General features: G+C 36.5%; 1 protein-coding gene across 2 annotated transcripts in view; it reads left to right on the forward strand.

Annotated features, from left to right (window-relative positions):
• The window catches only part of kcnk12 (potassium channel, subfamily K, member 12), a 44,505-nt gene extending 20,916 nt beyond the window's left edge, over nt 1–23,589 (forward strand). For both annotated transcript variants that reach the window (XM_051916767.1, XM_051916766.1), the window contains exon 4: nt 13,292–23,589. In XM_051916767.1, coding sequence (XP_051772727.1) covers nt 13,292–14,184 — 893 coding nt within the window. In that variant the 3' untranslated portion in view covers nt 14,185–23,589. The remainder of the gene's footprint in view (nt 1–13,291) is intronic.
• Nucleotides 23,590–24,632: the final 1,043 nt, after the last annotated feature.

Raw genomic sequence — 24,632 nt, forward strand, 5'->3', positions numbered from 1 at the left:
ACAGTGAATTTAGCTGACAAAGTCAATATAGTGGAATAAAAACAACGGCTAGACTTTTTCACTGCAACTTCAAAATAAGCAAGACAATGTTGTCGAAACTAGCGCTGGATACCTGAGGTAATTTTATGTTACACTGTTCGCTAGCCTGACATAATGATATCATCGTTAATACTTTTCACCACTTATTCCGACGGTATGACCGATTGTTTTCCATATATCCATTTTCTTTAAAGTAAAGGGGTTTTGACTTGCCAAACAGTGGTGGATTTTTCTGGACCTCTGCGATTAACTTCTCAATGTCGTCCGCCATTTTAAATGCGCGAGCCCTTAAATTAGAATGGATTCTAATTGGCTGCCAGTGTTTTATCGTTCAACAGCTGGAAAAAATCGCTCTGAAAGTGAACCCAACGATATTGTTTCTCTATATCGTTATAGCTGTGCTATATGTTTAGAACAATTTTTAGAACTATATCTTTATCGTTATCTTTATAGTTATCGTTCTTGGTGTGAACGGTCCTTTACAATCCGAATTAAATTTAAATCGGATTTGGCCAATTCATTCCAATTGATGTCCATTTCACCTGTGCAACTGGTAAGATTACAATCGGATTATTAGGGTAAACGCAGTTTATGTTTTCAGCATGTTGTGTATATGCAAATGTATATTGATAGTCTGGTTATATTAGCACAAGCAAGTGTGCTATTGCTAGCTAGCAGCTAATATTTTCGTTAATACAATGTTAATCCAATCAAAATATATGAGTTAGCTTAGTCATTATTTCAATTAAACTGCAATTATCAAAATTTGATGCAACTGATTACCAAGTTTTTTAAGTCCTGCCAACTTATTAGTGTCTACAGTGCATGCTTTTCTATTATTGCGATCTCAACCACTTCAGATGAATGTCTTTGGTCTTGGTCCTCTCTTCTTGTCTTAGTGGGAGAATCTCCGCCAGGATAAGCTTAAGATGTCCTAAGAACAATTCTGAAAGTCAAATGCACCACCATGACATCATCTGAAAGGGTCAGTGGTTATCTCTATTACGAATTAACTGGTGATGAATAGACACATTTTTCTTAAATGCAAGAACTATATGTGTGCTATTAGCCATTAACTTTGACCTTTTCCGGACTCTCCCTCTCTCTGTTTCACTTTCACGTTAACTCAACCATGTCTCTGTGCTAACGCCTGCAAAATATCTCTGCCTCTTCTTAATTTATGAACAGTGTCTTATATCGAGTGCTGTATCCACTCCTACTGGGAAAGAGCAGGATTTTCGGAGTGTGTCATGAGCACTATCAGAGTATGAATGACTGTAATTGGTTCTCTAACGCATGATGTGTTTTGTATGCTGTGCTCATTGAGTCATATAAAAGATTTTATGTAGATATAAGTGCTTTTGTTCAGTCTTTAGAAAACACCCAGAGGGGCAGGTGTGTTTGCTCGGAGAAACTGATGTGCTTTGTGCAGTTTTACTGTGTCTTTGTTTAAACAGCAGTTTTTGTATATAAAATGCCAAGCAGACAGGAATGGACTACTCTCACAAAATACAATTGTGCAGAGCACCAGGTCTGCAAGGCATTGCTTGGTTTTTAACAGGCTCTGCATCCCACTCATAGTGCTGGAAAACAGTGCAGACAGAAATTCATTGAGAAACTCTCATAGTAAAAGACCTGTATGTGTTTTGTTAAGTATAATGTGTACGCCGTTTTTTGTGTGTGTCCCTTTAAATGCATATGAGAGGAAAATGCTTTCCAGAAGAGGGCGGAGCTTTAACAGCTCGCTCTTCAGTTGCTCAACAACAACAAAGCTGGAGAATCTCACGCAGCCAAAATGACGGTTTATGTATGTAATGTTGCTGTTTGATCATAAACAACATCTGCAAAGTTACGACGCTCAAAGTTCAATGCAAAGGGAGATATTTTCTTTTACAGAAATCTCTTTTTAAGGACTACAACAAATGGCTGGTAGGGACTACAACGAGCTTCTTCCCGGGTTAGTGACATCACAAACCCAAAATTTACATAAACCCCGCCCCTGAGAACACACAACAAAAGGGGTGAGGCCATGTTGGGCTGCTTTAGAGAAGAGGAAGAGTTGTTGTAGTAGAGTGTTGTTGACATGCCGTCATTTTACACCGGACTGCTTCACAAACGAGGGTCAGTTTAACGCTGGATTTGCACAAAAGATTAACATGACGGCACATGCTAGTGGATGAGTTGAATCAACTCCACAGCAACTACATCAATTTATCCACTAACCATTCAGAAACATCTAAAAGTTGTAACTTCTTCCTGAGTCTCTCCATCAGTGTCGACTCCGGTTTGAACAATGTAAGGCTGAACACCGTTACTGACAATCCTCATTTTGGCTGCGTGAGATTCTCCAGCTTTGTTGTTGTTGAGCTGTTAAAGCTCCGCCCTCTTCTGGAAAGGGGGCTGGGAGCAGCAGCTCATTTGCATTTAAAGGGACACACACAAAAATGGCATGTTTTTGCTCACACCCAAATAGCATAATAGGTCCCCTCTAATGCATCCTTGCTGAATAAAAGTATAATTTCTTTAAAAAAAAAAAAAAATCTCACTGACCCTAAACTTTAAGTCAAAATTTCTCTAAAAATATTATTTTGTTTCAAGAATTTTTAGATATTAAGATTTCAAAAAGAATAATTAAAGCATAAGAAGTTGATTTTTACATTGCACTACTTTTACTATTTAGTATGCAGACTGTGCAGAATATTCTGTACAAGACAATCTGGAGCTTTTGTAAAAAGCCCTAAATCATGAAATGGCGATGTGACTCTGTTTTGTAGTATATGCACTAGGGACATGAACCTTTGCAGTAACTCTGGGATTTATAACTTCTCCAGCTAAGATAAATGCTGTATTCTTTCGTGATGTATAGAAATATGTCATAGACTTGAGTAATCCTATCACTGCATACTGCACAAACAACTGTAAAGTGTCTGCGGCAAACTGTGAACACAAGTCTGAGTCGATAAGGAAATAAATGCAGAGGGAGCGACAGCGCTGCTCAGTTTCTCCACAATAAATCAATAGGAGGAACGGCCGAGACGTTGAGCTCGCCTCTGTACTGTTGTGTGTAAAATTAAACACTGACAGACACTCGAACAAAGCAGACTGTGTTCAGGCCACATGACCAGGGAAATGTCTAATACTGGAGAAGCATGTCCATTTGTTAAGCAGTTAAAGTAATTATATTGTTACAGTCATCAGGCTGCAGTGTCATTGTTTTCTTCTTTTCCACAGCCATTCCAGTGGTATCTTCTTTTCTTGTCCTGCCGGAGAATGATGGGAATTGTAGTTTTGTTGCACAAGAATGTCATCTCAAAAAAATGATAAAAAGTGAAGCACTTTTTGATAAGTTTTATTGTTGTTTTTCAGCAACAGTGCAGATAAATTAATACAAATAAAACTGTACAGTCAACTTTCACAACAGAGACTTAAAGGGTTAGTTCACCCAAAAATGAAAATAATGTCATTTATTACTCACCCTCATGCCGTTCCACACCCATAAGACCTTTGTTAATCTTCGGAACGCAAATTAAGATATTTTTGTTGAAATCCGATGGCTCAGTGAGGCCTCCATAGCCAGCAATGACATTTCCTCTCTCAAGATCCATTAAAGTACTAAAAACATATTTAAATTAGTTCATGTGAGTACAAATGTCATTGCTCCCTATGCAGGCCTCACTGAGCCATCGGATTTCAACAAAAATATCTTAATTTGCATTCCGAAGATTAACGAAGGTCTTTCAGGTGTGGAACGGCATGAGGGTGAGTAATAAATGACAGAATTTTCATTTTTGGGTGAACTAACCCTATAATTGTGACCAATGAACATTCGATTCTGCTGTTTAACTCAGACTCTGACAGGTTTTCAATTGCACACTGAGCTTTTGTTCAAATGCAGTCTGAACCTCCTTTCTAATGCAGCATCTCCATTTGTTAAGCTTTGAATGGGGCCCAGCGAATGCCTCTACTGTTCGAACGCTGTATGACTTCCTCAGTTCAAAAACCGTCTCTCTGTACGCTCTCGTTGGGGTGCAGGTGAGCTTTTCCATTCAAAGGCTGTGTGAACAACCATGTTTGAACACAGTATGTGCTCTCCCATTCTAACACAGCACAAAGAGCCATTTAAGCAGTTTCCGCACACACTTCGGAAAGGGAATCCTGAAAAGTTGTATATAGTTATATGAAGCTTACAGAAATCTGGGTAACACTGTTGAAATGTTACTTATAGTCAACAGAATGTCTGACCATCAAAATAATTCAGAAATAAAAGGCATTTTTCCTACCCTGATTTCATCCCTCTGATTTGAACGCTCTGTTTTAAGGGGCGTGTCTGCTGTGAGACTTCAGTGTAAACGCCCACTGCTGTGATTGGCTGACATCTTTGCGTATGAAAAAGCTAAATATTACTCTCTCAAAAACTTTTAGCACCTTTACAGCTCTCAAGGTTAACTAATCATGAAAAGTGTTGATTATAGCATTATATTTAGATCGTGGCATGAAAGGTTGCAGTAATGAACATTGTAGTCGATCACAGACATGTTGTTGAGCTCATGAAAGCAGGGATCTCATCATTGCAACTCAATTTCTGCACACTAACGAATGCTTTCATCATAACTAATAGTGCAAATGTGATGTAACTAAGAGATCCATTGAATAAAATGGGAGTTTTGGCGTGAGTCCAGAACTCGGTCACTAATAAACTTGCGCTGTTTGATTGACAGCTCCAGCGATTGTAAAGGGAGCGTTCTTTATTCGCTTTCTATATATAATTTAATCACCATTTAAATAACAGATTATTTTCATCCTACTAAGAGAAACAACGTGAAGTTGAGCGTTTAGTCACTGGTTTGATTTACTGACACACAGACAAAGATCATCTGACTGTACATGAATCATTAATATCAGATCAGGCATTAGAATTAACACAGTTACTGACATGTTGTTGCATTACTGTCGAGTCCATATTGTAAAAGTCTAAAGTCTGAAATGCGATTGATTTACCAAAGAATCCACAGTGAAATGTCCCGAATACAAATAAATAAAGCTCAACTGAGACATTCACATTGTTGAAAATAAATAACCATATTCCTGCATTAGGATCCTTTGAAAGGTAATGTTATTTTAGTCCTGTATCGCTCTTCTCTCCTCCTCATCTCACTAACACACCAGTGGGTGGGGCTAACGCTGCAATGATGAAGTAGGCGTTGATTTCTTCTGCGGAGGCGGAGTTTCACCTGTCTATAGACACATTCCAGGATCAGTCGTTTGTTGGTGTCAATAAAAGCTTTTATTGGACTAACAAGGACGTTTTCAGTTCTGAAACTTACAGAATATTCTTAAAGTATGATGACCACTTACATGTCAAATGCTCAAGGAAAAGTTGATTTCTTAGTTCATGACCCCTTTAACAGCACTGGTCTCTTCTCAGACTTTTTTAGCTCTTGTATTTTATAGTTGAATGCTTTAAAAAATGCTAGAATGCTTGTGTTATTATTGGTTTATGTTCTATTTAGTGTCATTTTACATACAGCTATATGAGTGTGATTTTAGACCAATGAGATTCTGTGAGCAAGATGTCCCCTCAAAAGAGATATCCATTGTATTTTTGAGAGATAAATACTTCTTGATTGCAAAAATACTTTATATTTGTAAAGATTTCCCCATTCAGTGTAGTTAAACCAAGCGCACACTACAAGTCTGAAGCTTGTCTGTGCTTCATGTTTTATTACTGTGATAGACAACTCACAGCGTATACACACTAGAAAGACACAATGCAACTAGTCGCAGATTCATAAATCAATAAATTTCGAACTAGTTTGAAATTTTTCCGACCGTCTCTGACAAGCAAAAGCTACAGCCATTGAAAATACGATAGAGCCAAACCTGTGCAGCACATGTCCCATCCAAACCTTTGCTCTCTCTGTGTAAATCAGTGCAGAAATAACTGCAAGTCCATGTTGTTTGTTTATGTTGTCAACACTCATTACAATGTGACTTGCAGAACAGTACAGTAAATGCTTTTATTGACAATTTCATGTATGAAGGGACAGACTGAATTCACTGTTGCGAGTATTGATCTGATGGCTTACATATGGCAAGTTACCATATAAACTCCTACACTTTATTGTGCAAAATCAATAAATAATAAATATGCTTCCTTGCAGGGTATTTTTCAGTCTGCTAGCACAGCAAGAAGTTGGATAGCTATTAATTTCTGAAGAGCATGTTGACGTGCTGCATGGCACACTAGCACAAAAACTTCAACATACTGTAGACCAGGCAAGGGACATGACTTTTTTTTTTAAATACTATTTTACAGTAAAGACTATTATAAAATATATAGTATATTAAAATATATGCCGTCATTTTACGCCGGACTGCTTCACAAACGAGGGTCAATTCAATGCTGGATTTGCACAAAAGATTAACATGACGGCACATGCTAGTGGATGAGTTGAATCAACTCTACAGCAACTACATAAATTTATCCACTAACCATTCAGAAACGTCTAAAAGTTGTAACTTCTTCCTGAGTCTCTCCATCAGTGTCGACTCCGGTTTGAACAATGTAAGGCTGAACACCGTTACTGACAATCCTCATTTTGGCTGCGTGAGATTCTCCAGCTTTGTTGTTGTTGAGCAACCGAAGCACGAGCTGTTAAAGCTCCGCCCTCTTCTGGAAAGGGGGCCGGGAGCAGCAGCTCATTTGCATTTAAAGGTACACACACAAAAACGGTGTGTTTTTGCTCTCTCCCAAATAGGGGCAAATTTGACAAGCTATAATAAATGATCTGTGGAGTATTTTGAGCTGAAACTTCACAGACACATTCTGGGGACACCAGAGACTTATATTACATCTTGTGAAAGGGGCATTATAGGTCCCCTTTAACATGCTGATTAATAATGCTAAATGTAGATAAAAAAAATACCTGAGTCATATATGTATGACAGATAAAAATGTTAGTGGATTTAGCGCCGGAAGATCATTACCGTAAACGACCCTGAGCACTTGTGATGTGAAGCGTTCCATTGTTTTGATGCGCTGCTCACTTTAAACTGTAGTAACTGTAAAAGGGTGCTACTGTTGTCTTTATGTCTCGCGGTCCGGAACTGGACTGCGGTCCCCTATTTGAGGATGCCTGCTTCATGGCATCACTGCGAAAACCCCCTTTTGGGACCTTTATTTTGTGCAGGGTTCTGTTCGGGCATAGTGTGTTTGTGTACCCATAAATAATCAGACGCATGATGTGTACCAGGGCGAATGATGGGCAGATGGTAGTGTAGTGAAGAGAGAGAGCCAGATACTTCTTACTCAGCTTCTCCTTCCCATCACACCCTGAACCCGTTCTCCGCAGACCCCCTGCACTCCAGCCGGTGACTAATGATTTCCACAGGGAAAAAATACCATCCCTCCTCATCATCTCTGTATTTTATGTATCTGGCTTGATCCCTGAAGACAGCAGGGCTACTGAAATGGGCAGAGAAGTGCCAGATTGGTGACATTAGGACTCTTACTGTTAACGCGAACAATGATGTTTTTATGTGCTTGCTGGGTGTGTATATGTTTTTTTTCAGAGGTGCTAAATAGCTAGACTGTGCTGGCATATTGTGAGGCAAAGATTGCTGCACGCTGCATTGTGTTTGGAAACGAGCTAAAACCATCTGTCGCAGTCATGCGCTCATATGCTATTAATTTCTTAAGAGCAAATTGACTTGCTGCATGACATACTAGCACAGAAACTGTAACATACTGTAGGCCAGGCAAAAGACATGATGTATATCAAATTTTACAGGATATAAGTCATCTGAAACATGCTCTGACTTATATTTCAAAGCAACTTGAAATGCAATTAACGACAAGCACACAAAACATGTGCAAAGCGCAAAGCATTTGGATTGGTGCCAAATGAGAGAGGAACATGAGCCTAAGTTTATTTGTATAGCCCATTTCCTACATGGCGATAGTTTAGACTTGGCGTTTATAATACATGTGTTTTATAATGAATGCCACTATAATTTGTTTTATACATATATTTTTCATTCCTGTTCTGTTCTGAAGTATTTGTTGTGGATTGAGCTGAACTAAAATACATTTATGGTGTTAATAATGTTTTTAAATATTTTGTTTTATTTGCCAGTGCTATTTTTGAATAGTTAAGTATTTTTTTCAGTATTCTTACACTATATAAGAAAATCAAAGATATAGTTTTAAAAACAACAAATTATTTCATTTTCACAAGTTGAAATCTAGGGGTTAGGGTTCGGGACAGACACCTCCCAATTGAAAGTACCCAATAAATGATGATTTGATATATATTAAGCTTACTGATATTTTAAATATTATTGTGGGATTCAATAGAAGGATCTTAGTAAACATCTAAAATTTGAATACTTAAATGCTTTATAAATGTGTTTATGGTTGTGGGACAGCAGTTTGCACCAATTCTGTACAATAGCCCATATACACAATGAAAACAACACAGACTTATGGTAAAATATGCGACATGAGGGGTTAATTGTTTTCTTTCTTACTCCAGTGAATGTTTGTCAGGGTGAATTATTTTTGAAAGTCAATTTCTATATAGATACATATCTTGAATTCTTGGCTCCAAAAAAAAAAAATCTATTGAACATTTCCACCATTATTGAACAGACAGAGTTTGTTGAACACATTGACTGTATAACGGGGCATGTTGTCACACTATATGCAATAAATTGGTTCTGGTCTTTTATCCGAATGACTTGCATTGCATTCAGTGTACATTTTATTAGCGAATGCATGTATAATGCATAAAATATATACATTGAATGCAATATTCCAGCAAGTTATTTTGAATAAAAGCATCTGCCAAATGCATAAATGTAAAATTAAATACCCGTTTCACTTTCAAATGCATAATATATTCAAAAGTTCAAGGTTTTGCTGGATAGTATTGTCCAGTTAGTCCATGCTAAGAGCATCTTTGTCCATTGAAGGCCATTCAAAATTAGCTGTGTATTCTGATAACATTTAGGCCCAGTTTCACGGAATTAGGCCTTAGTTCAATTAGGACATTTAAGTATAGCTTTTATAAATGTGCCTTCAAAAAAAAAACATTACGATGAGTTTCTTCAGCGTGGCGGATTGTTTCCAGATTGTCTGCATGTTTTATGCTGAATATCAAACAATTATTGCGCACACTTAAGCAGAACGCAGCCGTTGTGAGTGTTGAGTTGTAATTCTCCACAATGGCGATGGAGTGTTTTGTAAAGTCCTGCAGGTTATTTTGGGTGTGTTTGCCTCTGTTCCTAAAGTCTCTTGAGATCCAGTCTGAAGTGTTGGCTCTGAAACAGCACACAGAATCGATGCATCGGGGACGGAGGTAACTGAGATTTTAATGAAGGAGAGCTGGGCAGCCCTTGGCAGACGAAACCTCAATGCCCTCTTAACAAGAGCACTCTCCAGGCCAGTGGAAAAACGAGTAGGGTTAATTAATTAGAGATGAACGGCCAAGAGGCTAGATTTGATCCTGTTCTTGTTTTCCTTTTATAAAGACCCCAGCTTGGGCTATTTTCAGGAGCTGCTGTTGTCTTCTGCTCAGTGTTGTTGTTATTTTTTGTTGTGTGTATGAGGCTGAATTGAAGTACGTGCAGTTGTGTTTCCTAGACAGCGATAATGTTTCAGTGCCTCCTGAGACTAAAGTGTTATCTAACGGTCCACAATGCATCATGGGGTGTTTCCATGGGCATTTTTGGTTCTGCAGATGCTTTTTTTTTTATCTAACAATGTCCAGTAGCGTATATACTGTGTTTTCATTGTGACTTGCTAAGGCTGATTCAAAGTTTTTATAGTGTACTAAAACACTAAAACACTTTTTTTTTTTGCAACATATTTGTTTGTAATTTTTGTTTATAACATTAACTGAAATAAAGTATTTTTAAAAAAAACTTAATTAGTTGCCAAGAAAACATTTCTAATTTTCGTTTAATTTAACTTGATGTACTAAAATAACTGAAATGAAAATGAATAAAAACTATATGGACATTTAAAAAAAACTAATAAAATGGCAAAAACAAAACAAAATTACTAAAACTTTAAAATTAAAATGAAAAAATACAATTAAAGCTATAATAGTATCTCAGTGTTATTTGATATAACACTGGGCTGATTTCATAGCATTTTATGCACCTAATGAATTAATAATTTCAAAATTGTTGATTTTATTAATTTTTGTGGTTTAGTGATAAAGTATTTACCATTTACCTTTTCTCATATTTCATCTCAAGCTCTTCACCAAGACTGTCTCTTTGGTAAACAGGTGCAATAACGAATAATTGTAATAATTGTATAACAATTGACAAATAAGGTTTTTAAAGGTGTAAAAAAAAAAAAAAAACCATAATGGAGATATAATTAATTTTATTAAGTTTTATTAAGATTATGTGGTATAATCAATTAACACTGCTTTTGTCATTTTTTACAAGATGGACAAAATTTGTCACCAAAAAAGTCATTCGGTTTAACCAAAATTTCGGTTTTACCGAATGACACTTTTGGTTATATCGAATGACGATATTATCAAACAGTGCTAACAGGCTGATATCTGGCTAGCTAGCAAAAGGACAATCAAACATTTTATATTTAGTACAAGTTTTTAAAATATTACAACATTTTCCATGTTTTATAGCGGTTGTACCGAATGACTTGATGTTTCGGGACATGCGTATAAGCAAGAGAAAACATTGAAAACAGAGTTAGTTACTTTGCTTCACAACCATGTGGTCCTTTGCAGGTGTCTGAATGATGTCACATCCTGTCACATGATACTGACCGCATGACTTGATCCAAAATGGGTTACTCCGAATGACATCAATGAAATTCATTTTTTCCGGACATTCTTTCTCATAACAAAGCAACGACTTCTACACATAATTTTAACACCATTTTGCACTATGTTGATATATGATGATATAAAATCATGCCAGAATAAAAAATATATACATTTATTACATTTTAAGATATTTTAATCACAAATGAACGGTTGGACGGTTAAACCGAATGACCTTTTGACACTTCGAAATCTTTAAAATACCTTTATATGAAGCAAAATATAATTAAAAGTTTTGGATTCGATAAAAGAGATCTAGCTGTACATACTTTGGATGTCATATCTTTGCTTTTTATTATTATTATTAAGGCTTTTGGACAAAAAAATGACCCATCATTGTCACATCATTGACCCATATATATATAATATATTTTGTTGTACTTGATAGTACCCTTGATAGTACCAAACAGAATGTTTCTCTACTATGCTATAATCATACTTGTGTTGTGAATGAAACACATGAAATCAAGCTTGTATAACTAGAAGTGTTTCTGCTCACATACACTTACCTAAAATCTTAATGCTGTTCTTTTGCAGCCTTGCTGGCACACCTATTTCTTTCTGGAATTGCAGATGGAGTTCATTGTGCTCTTTCTCTTTCACTGTCTCTCGCTCTAATCGGTTGAAGTGACAAAAGTGTTAGGACTTTACCTTTTTTCTCCCAGGGATTTTTTAATTATTCAGAAGACTCTCTACGCTGATGTGTTCCAGATGCAATCCTTTAGAAAACATCCTCTTTTAATATATAGCCCTCTAAATCAATTCCAGCTACCTGTCAAAGACGAGCTATAGTTTAATCACTGTGATGTACGTATATGTGGCAGTGTTGCTGAAGGTCAGTCTATATTGGAATAATCCAATTTTGGGGATATCAGCAATTTTTTTACCCAGCAGTTACCGAGTTACAGTGTAGAATGATTTTGCAACCTTCACCCGAACAGAAGACCTCTTCTAAGAGCACTCAGCTGACTCATAACCTTATATTTATAAATATTAATATAATACTGTTCACCATATATGGGATAATCTCAGAAAACTGCCACATTTCTCACATTTCAGTAGTAAACCCTAGTGTAAAACTGTTGTTTTTTAAAAATCAGCCTCAATTAAAGGCATGTAACTACTGTGTATTGTAAAATTTAAATGTCTCTTCTTTGTTTTAAAGCAGCTTTACAGTGATAAACAGGAAAATAGCAATTCAGTGATGCAAACAGAGTTCATTGCGGCTGTACAGCAGCTCTTAAAGAAAATAGTGTCATTGATCAGCTGAAGTCAGTTCAGTTCTGTTTTAGAGATCATCTATTAAATTAGCTCATTTCATCTATAAAGCAGCTCTGCAGAAAACAGTGGTGTCATCGTCCAGCTCAGTTCAGTTCTCATCCAACAGAGTCAGAGTGCAGTCAAATCAATAATATTGTTGAATATTAAGTGTTTCCCCATCTGTACCTTATTTAACCCTAAAGGGTAGGGTTAGCTTTTAAAGGATTAGTTCACTTCAGAATTAGAATTTCCTGATGATTTACTCACCTCCATGTCATCCAAGATGTTTATGTCTTTCTTTCTTCAGTGGAAAAGAAATGAAGGTTTTTGAGGAAAACATTTCAGGATTTTTCTCCATATAGTGGACTTCACTGGGGTTCAACGGGTTGAAGGTCCAAATGTCAGTTTCAGTGCAGCTTCAAAGAGCTCTACATGATCCCAGACGAGGAATAAGAGTCTAATCTAGAGAAACCATCAGCCATTTTCTAAAAAAAAAAAAAAAATTTACGTGTGACGTAGGTGGAAGTACCGCACTAGGGTGAAAAACTCCATCTCATTTTCTCCTCCAACTTCAAAATCGTCTGACATCGTTGTTTTACCTTTTTATGTAAAGGCCGTTTGACTTAGTCTTTGCACGTTCGCTTGGTTGGTACTTCCACGTACGTCATGCGTGACCTTTCCAACATGATTACATAGTGTGTGGCACATCACAAAGCAGTGCAAGACGAGCATTTGTGGTTAAAAAGTATATAATTTTTTATTTTATTTTAGAAAATGTCCGATGGTTTCTCTAGATAAGACTCTTATTCCTCGTCTGGGATCATGTAGAGCTCTTTGAAGCTGCACTGAAACTGACATTTGGACCTTCAACCCGTTGAACCCCAGTGGTCCACTATATGGAGAAAAATCCTCGAATGTTTTCCTCAAAAACCTTCATTTCTGTTCAACTGAAGAAAGAAAGACATGAACATCTTGGATGACAAAATTGTCATTGAGAAAATTATCAGGAAATTTTCATTCTGAAGTGAACTAATCCTTTAAAGAGTACCGCCCCAGTGACAGCTTTTGTACCTTCTTTTATAAAGTGTACACATTATAATGAGCTCTTTTGGTCTTCTTCTCTGCAGGATTCGGGATGACCACCCCTGTGACTGTAGCTGGAAAGATCTTCTTGATATTCTACGGTCTGTTAGGTTGTGCGGCCACCATCCTGTTCTTCAACCTCTTTCTGGAGCGCATCATTACCCTGCTGGCTGTGGTGATGAAGGCTGTGCGTCTGCGGCGTTTGCGGACCAGCGGCCTCCTCCCGCCGGGAATCTGCCAGGACTTCGCGGCCAGTACGCTGCCTGGTTGGAAGCCCTCGGTGTACCACGTAATGCTCATTCTGGGTTTATCGGCCATCGTGATCTCCTGCTGCGCGTCGGCTATGTACACTCCAGTAGAGGGTTGGGCGTACTTGGACTCGCTCTATTTTTGCTTCGTCACCTTCAGCACGATTGGTTTCGGGGATTTGGTGAGCAGTCAGAGTGCTGCGTACGGCTACCAAGGTCTTTACCGGTTGGCCAACTTTCTCTTCATCTTGGCTGGAGTGTGTTGCATCTACTCTCTCTTCAACGTCATCTCCATCGTTATCAAGCAGGTCCTCAACTGGATGTTGGGGAAAATGAGTTGCTTGTGCTGCCAGCGCTGCAACAAAGCGAACGCTTTCTTGGGACGCCGCAACGCCATCAGGCCCGGATCGCGCCTCCGACGGGGACGCTTCGGGCAAACGCCGGACTCAGACGGGCCTTGCGATAGTGACACAGAGGGCCGCAGGCTCTCAGGTGAGATGATCTCCATGCGGGACCTGACGGGATCCAATAAAATCTCACTGGCCATTATGCAGAAACAGCTGTCGGAGTCAGCAAACGGATATCCCAGAACGGTGTGCGGAAGCTCGCGGCAAAATGGCTTTTCCGGTGGAGTCGGTGCTCTTGGCATAATGAACAACCGATTAGCAGAAACCAGTGACTCTAGGTAGAGGTAACCTTTGACTAACCAGGGTAAGCATCTCAAAAACGGAGTAAAACCTCTCCAAATCTCTCTGGAAGTAACACGGTTTGGATTTACGATGATTTAGTTTAAATTTGCCGACCGTCTTGAGCTTGTGTAGAACAGCATGACATGCATGAACTGTGTAGGATGTCCATTAGGATTTTTGGACTAAGAACGCATACTAGAAAGTAATGGTGTGTTCAAATCATGTTAGAAAGATCGTATTTACGAGTTAAACGTCGTGAGAAAACATGTCGGACGCAATGGATGCAACGTCTGTATTAAAGTGGATTTGTTAAAATTAATGACATTTCTCTCACAATAAAAATAAGTTGCATGTACAAAATACCTTATACCAATAGTATTGTACAATTACTATAGGACATATAATAAATCAGTTTACTACACCTTAAAGGGGACCTATCATGAAAATTGGACTTTTTCCTTGTTTAAATGCTATAATCGGGTCCCCGGTGCATCTACCAACCCAGAAAACGTGAAAAAGGACAACCCAGTAACTGTTTTGGCAAGCCTTTCTCTGCAAGCATGGGAAAAACGAGCTGCTCAGATTTTGCTCTCCTTGTGACGTAGGAAGGGGATCTTATTATAATATTACCGCCCCTTAATCTGCACGTTTCCACCCACGGCGCCGCCATTTTGTTTTTGCAAGCGACAACGGTGTACCAGTTCTAATGCCATTGCAAAAGTTCGAGTAAAGCATGATAACTGTTCTGTCGTTGGCTGCACAGACGAGCAGAATTTTATTAGCTTGGATAGCCTGCAAGTTGACCCTGGCAAGCTCGATTTCTAAAAAAGGAGCGTTTCTGTCTGAGCGATATTTTGGGAAAAATATTAGACCATTCACAGCATTTGATAGCAATCATAAACCTTAGCCTGGTGTGCGTCCATATAGGTTTTGCACAAAAGATTAACATGACGGCACATGCTAGTGGATGAGTTGAATCAACTCCACAGCAACTACATAAATTTATCCACTAACCATTCAGAAACATCTAAAAGTTGTAACTTCTTCCTGAGTCTCTCCATCAGTGTCGACTCCGGTTTGAACAATGTAAGGCTGAACACCGTTACTGACAATCCTCATTTTGGCTGCGTGAGATTCTCCAGCTTTGTTGTTGTTGAGCTGTTAAAGCTCCGCCCTCTTCTGGAAAGGGGGCCGGGAGCAGCAGCTCATTTGCATTTAAAGGGACACACACAAAAACGGCATGTTTTTGCTCACACCCAAATAGCTATAACAAGCTATAACAAATGATCTGTGGGGTATTTTGAGCTGAAACTTCACAGACACATTCTGGGGACACCAGAGACTTATATTACATCTTTAATAAATTGAATAAAAACATAAAAAGTAAAAACACACCCAAAGCACATTCTTTATTTATCATTTTGTAGATGTACAGTTAAAAAATATTGTTACATTTTATGCAGAAAAGGCCATCTTGCTCCGACTAAAGTTTTTTGAACGCACCTGACATCGTAATTACAACTTCCCAACTCGTAAATACGACTTTCCCCGGAGGACTTGCACGCACCATAAGTGACTTTGCATATTTAAGTAATCAACCCCAACAAACCCTGATTATCATGTTTTGTAGAATTCTAGACAGTACTGTACTACATTAACTAAACCTGAACAAACTCTCTGAAGTTAGGTTTGACTATTCTACCAGTGGCTATTTATAGGAGCTAAGTTGAGCTTTTCAAATCTCAAATAAGTAGAAGTAGCATTCTTTTTACTCCATTTGGATAGCACACTCGATTTACAACTATGCATCATCTCCATTGCAAACATATTAGTTTTTACTTAGTCACGGGCTGCAACCCACTAAAAGTATGTACTTCACTGCTCAATGGAAAGTGTGTAGTAAGACGTCTCAACGTATCAAAATAACACAGGCTCACTTGTTATGTACAGTTTGTTCATGCACCAGTTTTATCTAAAATACTATTGAGGATGGCCTAGTATTAGTCAAAGGGAAATGTAGAGCAAAAGCTATAACTTCTATAGTTGCAAATGACGACTTTACAGTATTCAGATTAGGGGTTTGGAGGTTGTGAATTTGTACTGTATAAGCGAGTGCATTTACTGTACCCCTTCAAATCTGTGTTCCTGTCAATAGGGATCTCATGCCACTGTTTGAAAAATTCAGCTGAGGGTTTTAACATGATGAGATGCACCATTGAGCTGAGCAGAGGAACTTCAAAGCCAAACTTTGTTGTTCCCTAAAGAGGAGAGAGGAGGAGCTGAAGAGATGGAGTGAGACAGAGTGAAGGAGAATAAAGTGAAGAAGCCCTGAGAGACAGTATGAGCCATCTATCAGCGCAGAACTAGACTTCCAGCGGAGCTCAGAGCAATCATCTGCCCGACCAAACGTTAGTGCCCTCAACCCCTCCTCTATCATCTTATTAACGCCGTCTGTAAGAGTAAGGAAAAGTCCGCTTAGATGGTGTTTGCTACACCTGCCCTTGACATATAATTTGGAAGGATGCATAACGCCATGCCTGGTTTTCAACAGAGGAAGCTCTATTCTTATAGAACAATGAATGTGTTTGCATGCACAATCCTACACTGATTGTGCCTTAAAAAAACAGACAATGTGAGCTTAATGAGATTTTCATGAAATGTACAGGAGATTCTGAAATTATTTTCTTCATTCTTGGCATCAAAATGTAAACAAGACATGCACAAACTAAGTAAAGCAACAAAATGCTGGTATGTGTGTTTACATGTAAAGGGAATGGGTGTAATTGGTATAAATCAGTTTTGCTTTAACCATCTGCAACCTTTCCAGTTAATAGAATACGTTAAGTTGTGGTCCTCTTCGGTCCAAAACTGCAGAAAAAGTTTACGTTTTGAAATGTAAATTTTTTTTGCTTCATTGGAATGGGATGAAATTTGGTGGCTTTTGTCGCATTAGCTTTGTGAACGCACAAAAAAATCATGGACATGATTTGGATATGTTAAAGGGTCGAAAATAAAAATAGTCGCACTTGGCTTCCTTCTGACATAGGAAATTAACTGTAACAATATGGTAAAATTGAGCCAAAAGACTCAAATAAGAGACTAAAATCAGATCAGATCTAGATTTATTAAGCTGTGATAAAACATACTTGTTCATTTTTGTTATATTTTTATTGTATTTTGATGTTATGTGTACATCTGCGTTCAGGTTTGAGTGTAGTAGAATTAATGCAAAAACTGACACTTCAAATCAACATTTCAAACAAACTTTGACAAAAAGTAGTCTTTTAGAATGTCTAAGTATAAATCCAAATCCACAATTTAATAAAAATAAGTATTTATGTCTAAAAACCACTAGAGAATTTATAAGCCACTTTATATAGAACTATATAGGAATCTAGTGGTTACACTACATGGCATTACATTCTTTTTTTACTCCCACCAGATGGTACTATCTTCCTTCAGAAAATTGGATTTTAAATGCCTTGTCTCTATTTTAACATGGAATACTGCTTTAATTGAAAAATAATTTTAAAAAATATGTATTAGAAAAAATTGTGTATTATTTTCAATGGGGAAAAATAGCTAGTAAAAATTATATAAATATAGCATAGTATCATGAAATACCCTCAAAATTTTAAATAATGATCAAAAAATATTATTGAACAAAAATATATTACATTGGTTTTCCTGAAAAACAAAACAGTTACATTTCAAGGCTTCTTCACTTTTGACCGCGAAGAAGCCAAGTGTGACCCCTAAACGAAGAGGACATGACCTTAGATCATGCATGTAAATGCACTCATTAACAAACTTATTCCGATTTGCTTTGCATTTTAATGGTGCATCAGTTAAATGAGACTTTCACACTGAGTGTTGGCAGTTTAATGATTTGCACAAACTCCTAAAACATTTTTTTTAATAAGCAGATTATTGATAATTATCAATATTTTGTTGTGCATGTAAACACAAGCTCATTTGCCTTCATAATGTGTATTTTTGAGACATTCAGAGCATTACTGCTCTGTTGCATACAGTTTAACTCTAATTAACTTTGTTGCATTGCAAACAAAGTCGCTCATGCTGCTGCAAATCACCAACTCTCATTGAAAATGAATGACTTCCGGTTGCTTTCTTGCTGCAAATCTGCCAGTGCCAACTCCCCCGTTCCCCAAATGATAAATCAAACTGCTTTAATAAAACAAGCACATGAAAGGAATATAAAAGACCCGGTTGATGAATTGCAATAGATGCTAAATGAGCTGTCATGCAGCAATGGTGTATGTAGCAGACAGAAACATATGCTAGTGAAGAGTTGATGAGGGAGAAAGACAGGAGAAGAGAGGGAAACAGTCCCTCAGGTTTGATCAGGCATCAGCACAGATGTAGTTTCCATTAACTAGCTCTCTCCAGGTGATCTATACCATCTCTGCTCAGCTGTCTCATGTCTGCATTCACAACTCTCAAACGCACAAAAATTCACACTCCAGCACAGTTCACTCTCTCTACCTATACTCTTATCATGAATCTACCTGTATGTAACTCAAACGTCAATGTAAATAGCGCAGTGCGGTCAAGCAGAACAATTTCTGATTCTTTTTGCACATTGCAAAGGGAAACTGTGAGGAATGACTGACGATTGCGGCTCTTGCTTATAATAACCTCAGGTAGTTCAATCTTCTGATGTAGTTTTTTTGCATGCTACTATGGTAAAGCCATACGAGAGCCACTTGTATCTCTTATAGGTCTATTTTTATATACAAATATGTATCTGGCAGTGTCGGTGTACTTGGTAGGAACAAATGACTTGATTAAATGTGCTTGAAATGTGATGAAGACAAGGGGTGGGCGGTATGAACAAAATTATACATCATATTACGAGTGAGTTTATGTAGCGGTGTATATCATGAAAGTCAACTAAAATTGTTTCAAAATTGTTTTACTTGCATTACAGGTTTTGTTTTCTCTCATATAAAATCCAGCTTAAACTGGTGACTGGATTCTAGCTCATCTAACGTGGTCATTAGCTGGTCCAAAACTATCTTACATCAGCAATAAACCAGTTACCAGCTAGTCACGCCATTTTAAGGTGGTCAAACTGGTTTTTTGAAACATGATAAGCATAATGTATACTATAGAAGCTTGTTTACACCACTAAATAAAAAATAAAAAAGGTAATTAAGACGCAATTCTGACTTTATATCTCACAGTTCTGACTTTGTATCTCATAATTCTGACTTTATATCTCATAATTCTGACTATGAGACACAATTCTGACTTTATATCTCATAATTCTGACTATAAGACACAATTCTGACTTTATCTCACAATTCTGACTTTATATCTCATAATTCTGACTATAAGACGCAATTCTGGCTTTATATCTCACAATTCTGATTTTATATCTCATAATTCTGACTATGAGAAAAAAGGTAATTTTTATCTCACAATTCAGATTTTTTTCTCAGAATTGTGAGATATAAAGTCAGAATTGCATCTTATAGTCAGAATTATGAGATATAAAGTCAGAATTGTGAGATATAAAGTCAGAATTGCGTCTTATAGTCAGAATTATGAGATATAAAGTCAGAATTGCGTGATATAAAGTCAGAATTGTATGATATAAAGTCACAATTCTGACTTTATATCTCATAATTCTGACTATAAGATGCAATTCTGGCTTTATATCATGCAATTCTGACTCTATATCACGCAATTCTGACTTTATATCTCATAATTCTGACTATAAGATGCAATTCTGGCTTTATATCTCACAATTCTAACTTTATATCTCATAATTCTGACTATAAGACACAATTCTGACTTTATATCATGCAATTCTGACTTTATATCTCATAATTCTGACTATAAGACGCAATTCTGACTTTATATCTCACAATTCTGAGAAAAAAATCTGAATTGTGAGATAAAAATTACCTTTTTAATTTTTTTATTTAGTGGCGTAAACAAGCTTCTATAGTATACTGTATATAGTATTATATATATATACTACTATAGTTTTTATTACAATTATTAATTATCTTTTATTTTATATTTGAAGTTTTCATTTTAATTAGTTTAATTTTTAGTCATTTTGTAACAAAAATGTTTTTTTTTTAAATTGTTTTAGTTTTAGTTAACAATAATAAAGCTTGTACAGTCATACCGCCGACCCCTAATGAAGACCTACAAATTTCACATCAGATTTGTAGAAAACTGCTCGTGACATAATGAACTGAACATATCATTGCGCATGAGTGATGTACATTAAGAGAGAGTTTGAGATGCGATCAATGCAATGGAAATGCAACTCGAAACAAGTCTTGGTTTGAGCTTGTGAAGGAACGATTCTCCACAAACCTTGAAATATTTAAAATAAATGTATTTAAGACTCTTAAAATGCATGCATGGCTCGATATCAACTGCCTTATTTTGTTCCTCAACCATGTAACTATAATGTAGATCTGACTTACTCTGTACAGTAAATCTTTTGCATTTTGCAAAATGTATCTCCATTGATTGCAATGGATCTAACTGAACTGAAGTCCTCCATTTTCCCCAGGATTGGGAGATCTGGGAATTTCACAGTTGTATTTATGTATCTATCTATCTATTTATTTTTTATTTATTTATTTATTTATTTATTTTGTAGCCTATAAAATGGACTAAATTAACCTATCCATCATGTTTCGCCTTTGTGTTTTTAACAGCAATATAAAGTCCAAGTATCAGTTCTCACAAAGCTTTCTTTACAGTGGTGTGTACGGTGGAAACCAGGTTTAGATTACAACTGATTTCTGCTGAAAATGGTATAGGTAAATGCGTGAAAAAGACATCACCTACATTAGAGAATGACGTGAAATTTATAGTGAAAGGGACTTTCTGTAAATGGTTTCTGTATGTGTTTATACTGAATTTCTTCACTTCACAATGATTGTTATTGAAAGTTATTTTGCACATGCTCAGTAGAGTTTTAGCCATCCAGTATTTTTATTTGCTGTCTCAAGGTATGATGATTTTGTATTTAACTAAGTTGTGGGGTACAGAAGTTAACATGAATTTGTTATTAAATTGTCAATTAATTGTTGCAAAAAGGGTTTAATTTATTACAGATAATTATAACAACGGTTCCATTCCTTTTTTACTTTATTTGTGACAGCTAGAACAATTAGTTAAGGTTAAGTATTCAGTAATATTAAACAATATGGCAATTAAGTCGTATCATTCACATATTGAATTTACTGTAGTATTATTTTAGTCTTTAAGCAACTCTTACTGTTGGAATATTAATGTTTCTTATACCAGAAAGATGGCAGGTAGATTAATAAAGTACAAAATTTTAGTTATTCATTCTGTAGAAGCACTGAGATTGCAAATTCAGACAGTATTTTGCAGTGTACAATGAAAAGATGGAACTGCATATCAGATTTTATAATTGTGATGATGAGTGTGACTCAGACTGTTTAACTGTTGACATGAATTTTCATCATCATTTTATTTTAAGAAAGATCCCTTATCAGTATGCAAGAAGAGCAGAGCAGAATAGGTGTTCGCCTACTCGATCTATCTCTTCTGTTCTCTTTATTTCTCTTTCTTTCCTGTGTTTTTGCACAAACTTGCATGTAAGGTAACTTGTAATCTGATTAGATTCATATATAATTCAATAGTTGAAATTTACACTGAAGGTTAAAGTCAACATGAAATGGCATTCAAAACATATTTACTTTCATAATTTCTTGACATTTGTAAATGAAACACAAAACAGGTTGATCTTGATTTTATCTATTGGGAATTTATTAGATGGTGAAAATGTCTTGATCATGACAGAGTGAAAAATAAAACAAAGCAAATTATCACATTTTGATGTTTTTGTGGAAGATATATATTATTTTTTACTGGAATAACATGCACTTATGAATCATTCACAATAGGAACATTTGTTAATTGTACATAGGGATATATATATATATATTTTAGAGATGCACTGATAGTAAATTTGTCCACCGATACTGATAGCTGATTATTCAGAGTGATATCTGCCGATGCTGTTAAAGAAACCGATACCGATTATTGGCCGATATATCGGTACATCTCTAATATATATATTATTGGCCGATATATCGGTGCATCTCTAATACATATATTATTGGCCGATATATCAGAGCATCTCTAATACATATATTATTGGCATATATATCGGTGCATGTCTAACATATATTATTGGCCGATATATCGGTGCATTTCTAACATATATTATTGGCCGATATATCGGTGCTTCTCTAATATATATATTATTGGCCGATATATCGGTGCATCTCTAATACATATATTATTGGCCGATATATCGGTGCATTTCTAACATATATTATTGGCCAATATATCAGAGCATCTCTAATATATATATTATTGGCCGATATATCGGTGCATGTCTAACATATATTATTGGCCGATATATCGGTGCATTTCTAACATATATTATTGGCCGATATATCGGTGCATCTCTAATATATATATTATTGGCCGATATATCGGTGCATCTCTAAAACATATATTATTGGCCGATATATCGGTGCATTTCTAATATATATTATTGGCCGATATATCGGTGCATCTCTAATATATATATTATTGGCCGATATATATCGGTGCATCTCTAACATATATTATTGGCCGATATATCGGTGCATATCTAATATATATATTATTGGCCGATATATCGGTGCATCTCTAAAACATATATTATTGGCCGATATATCGGTGCATTTCTAATATATATTATTGGCCGATATATCGGTGCATCTCTAATATATATATTATTGGCCGATATATATCGGTGCATCTCTAACATATATTATTGGCCAATATATCGGTGCATATCTAATATATATATTATTGGCCGATATATCGGTGCATCTCTAACATATATTATTGGCCGATATATCAGTGCATATCTAATATATATATTATTGGCCGATATATCGGTGCATCCCTAACATATATATATATATATATATATATATATATATTAGAGATGCACCTATTTCATGTTGACTTTAAATCAAATTCTAGTATAGTTGTAGTTCAAGAATTGGTTGAGGAAACAATCTTTTTACTGCAAAAATCATAAGGTGGTTAGTTTAGTCATTTGTGTGGTTTGAAGAATTCCAGTGGTTTATTGTTATGCTTTTCAGTAATCTAGACCTGGTTTACCTGATTATCAGTCCTCATAAGTCTTCATTTGAGTCTTAGACCTGTTCCATGTTGCCTGCATCGTGGTGTACCATTGATTTACTGTATGCAAATTACTTCTGGTTGCAAGTTGCACATTTATAACGATGATTGTACTTTTATAATTATTTTAAAAAGATGATATCTAATGAGTCATGCATATACAAAATTAAAATCTATTCTAAGAATTTCTCTCTGTCTTTTTTCCCCCTCATACCTTTTATGACACAGCTAACGGAGGCGAGTAATTGCACATGTTGCCATCTGTTGTTTGCATTGTTGAAGTTGATCTGTGACATTTATTTCAGCTTTTCAGCAACTAAACTTTGCAAGACAACAAAATAGCTGAGCTACCTACCTAGACAGCATTTTAAAGAGGACATATCATAAAAATCTATGTTTAAGTGCTATAATCGGGTCCCCAGTGCATCTACCAACCCAGAAAACGTGAAAAAGGACAACCCAGTAAGCTTTTCTCTGCAAGCATGTGAAAAAACGAGCCGTTCAGACTTCGCTCCCCTAGTGACGTAGGAAGGCGTATAATATTACCACCCCTTAATCTGCACTTTCCACCTACAGCGTCACCATTTTGTTTACAAACTCCACAGTAACTACATAAATTTATCTTCTAACCATTCAGAAACGTCCAGTTTCATTCTAAAAGTTGTAACTTCTTCCTGAGTCTCTCCATCAGTGTCGACTCCGGTTTGAACAATGTAAGGCTGAACACCTTTACTGACAATCCTCATTTTATCTGCGTGAGATTCTCCAGCTTTGTTGTTGTTGAGCAACCGAAGCATGAACTGTTAAAGCTCCGCCCTCTTCTGGAAAGGGGGCCGGGAGCAGCAGCTCATTTGCATTTAAAGGGACACACACAAAAACGGCGTGTTTTTGCTCACACCCAAATAGGGGCAAATTCAACAAGCTATAATAAATGATCTGTGGGGTATTTTGAGCTGAAACTTCACAGACACATTCTGGAGACACCAGAGACTTATATTACATCTTGTGAAAAAGGGCATAATAGGTCCCCTTTAAAGGAATATATCACCCAAACATGAAAATACTGTCCTTGTGTTGTTTTTTGCAGTGGCCGTCAGTTTTGGAAACAGAGCTCATGTTACCTATTCAGCAGTTCTCACGGAGGAAAAAATGCAACTTTCCTCTTTTTCCGAGGCCCTTCTCTCGTCTAGTGTGCGATGGCATGTCAGAAAACATCATGC

Source organism: Ctenopharyngodon idella, chromosome 13 (assembly GCF_019924925.1).
Source record: "Ctenopharyngodon idella isolate HZGC_01 chromosome 13, HZGC01, whole genome shotgun sequence".
Lineage (NCBI taxonomy): Eukaryota > Metazoa > Chordata > Actinopteri > Cypriniformes > Xenocyprididae > Ctenopharyngodon > Ctenopharyngodon idella.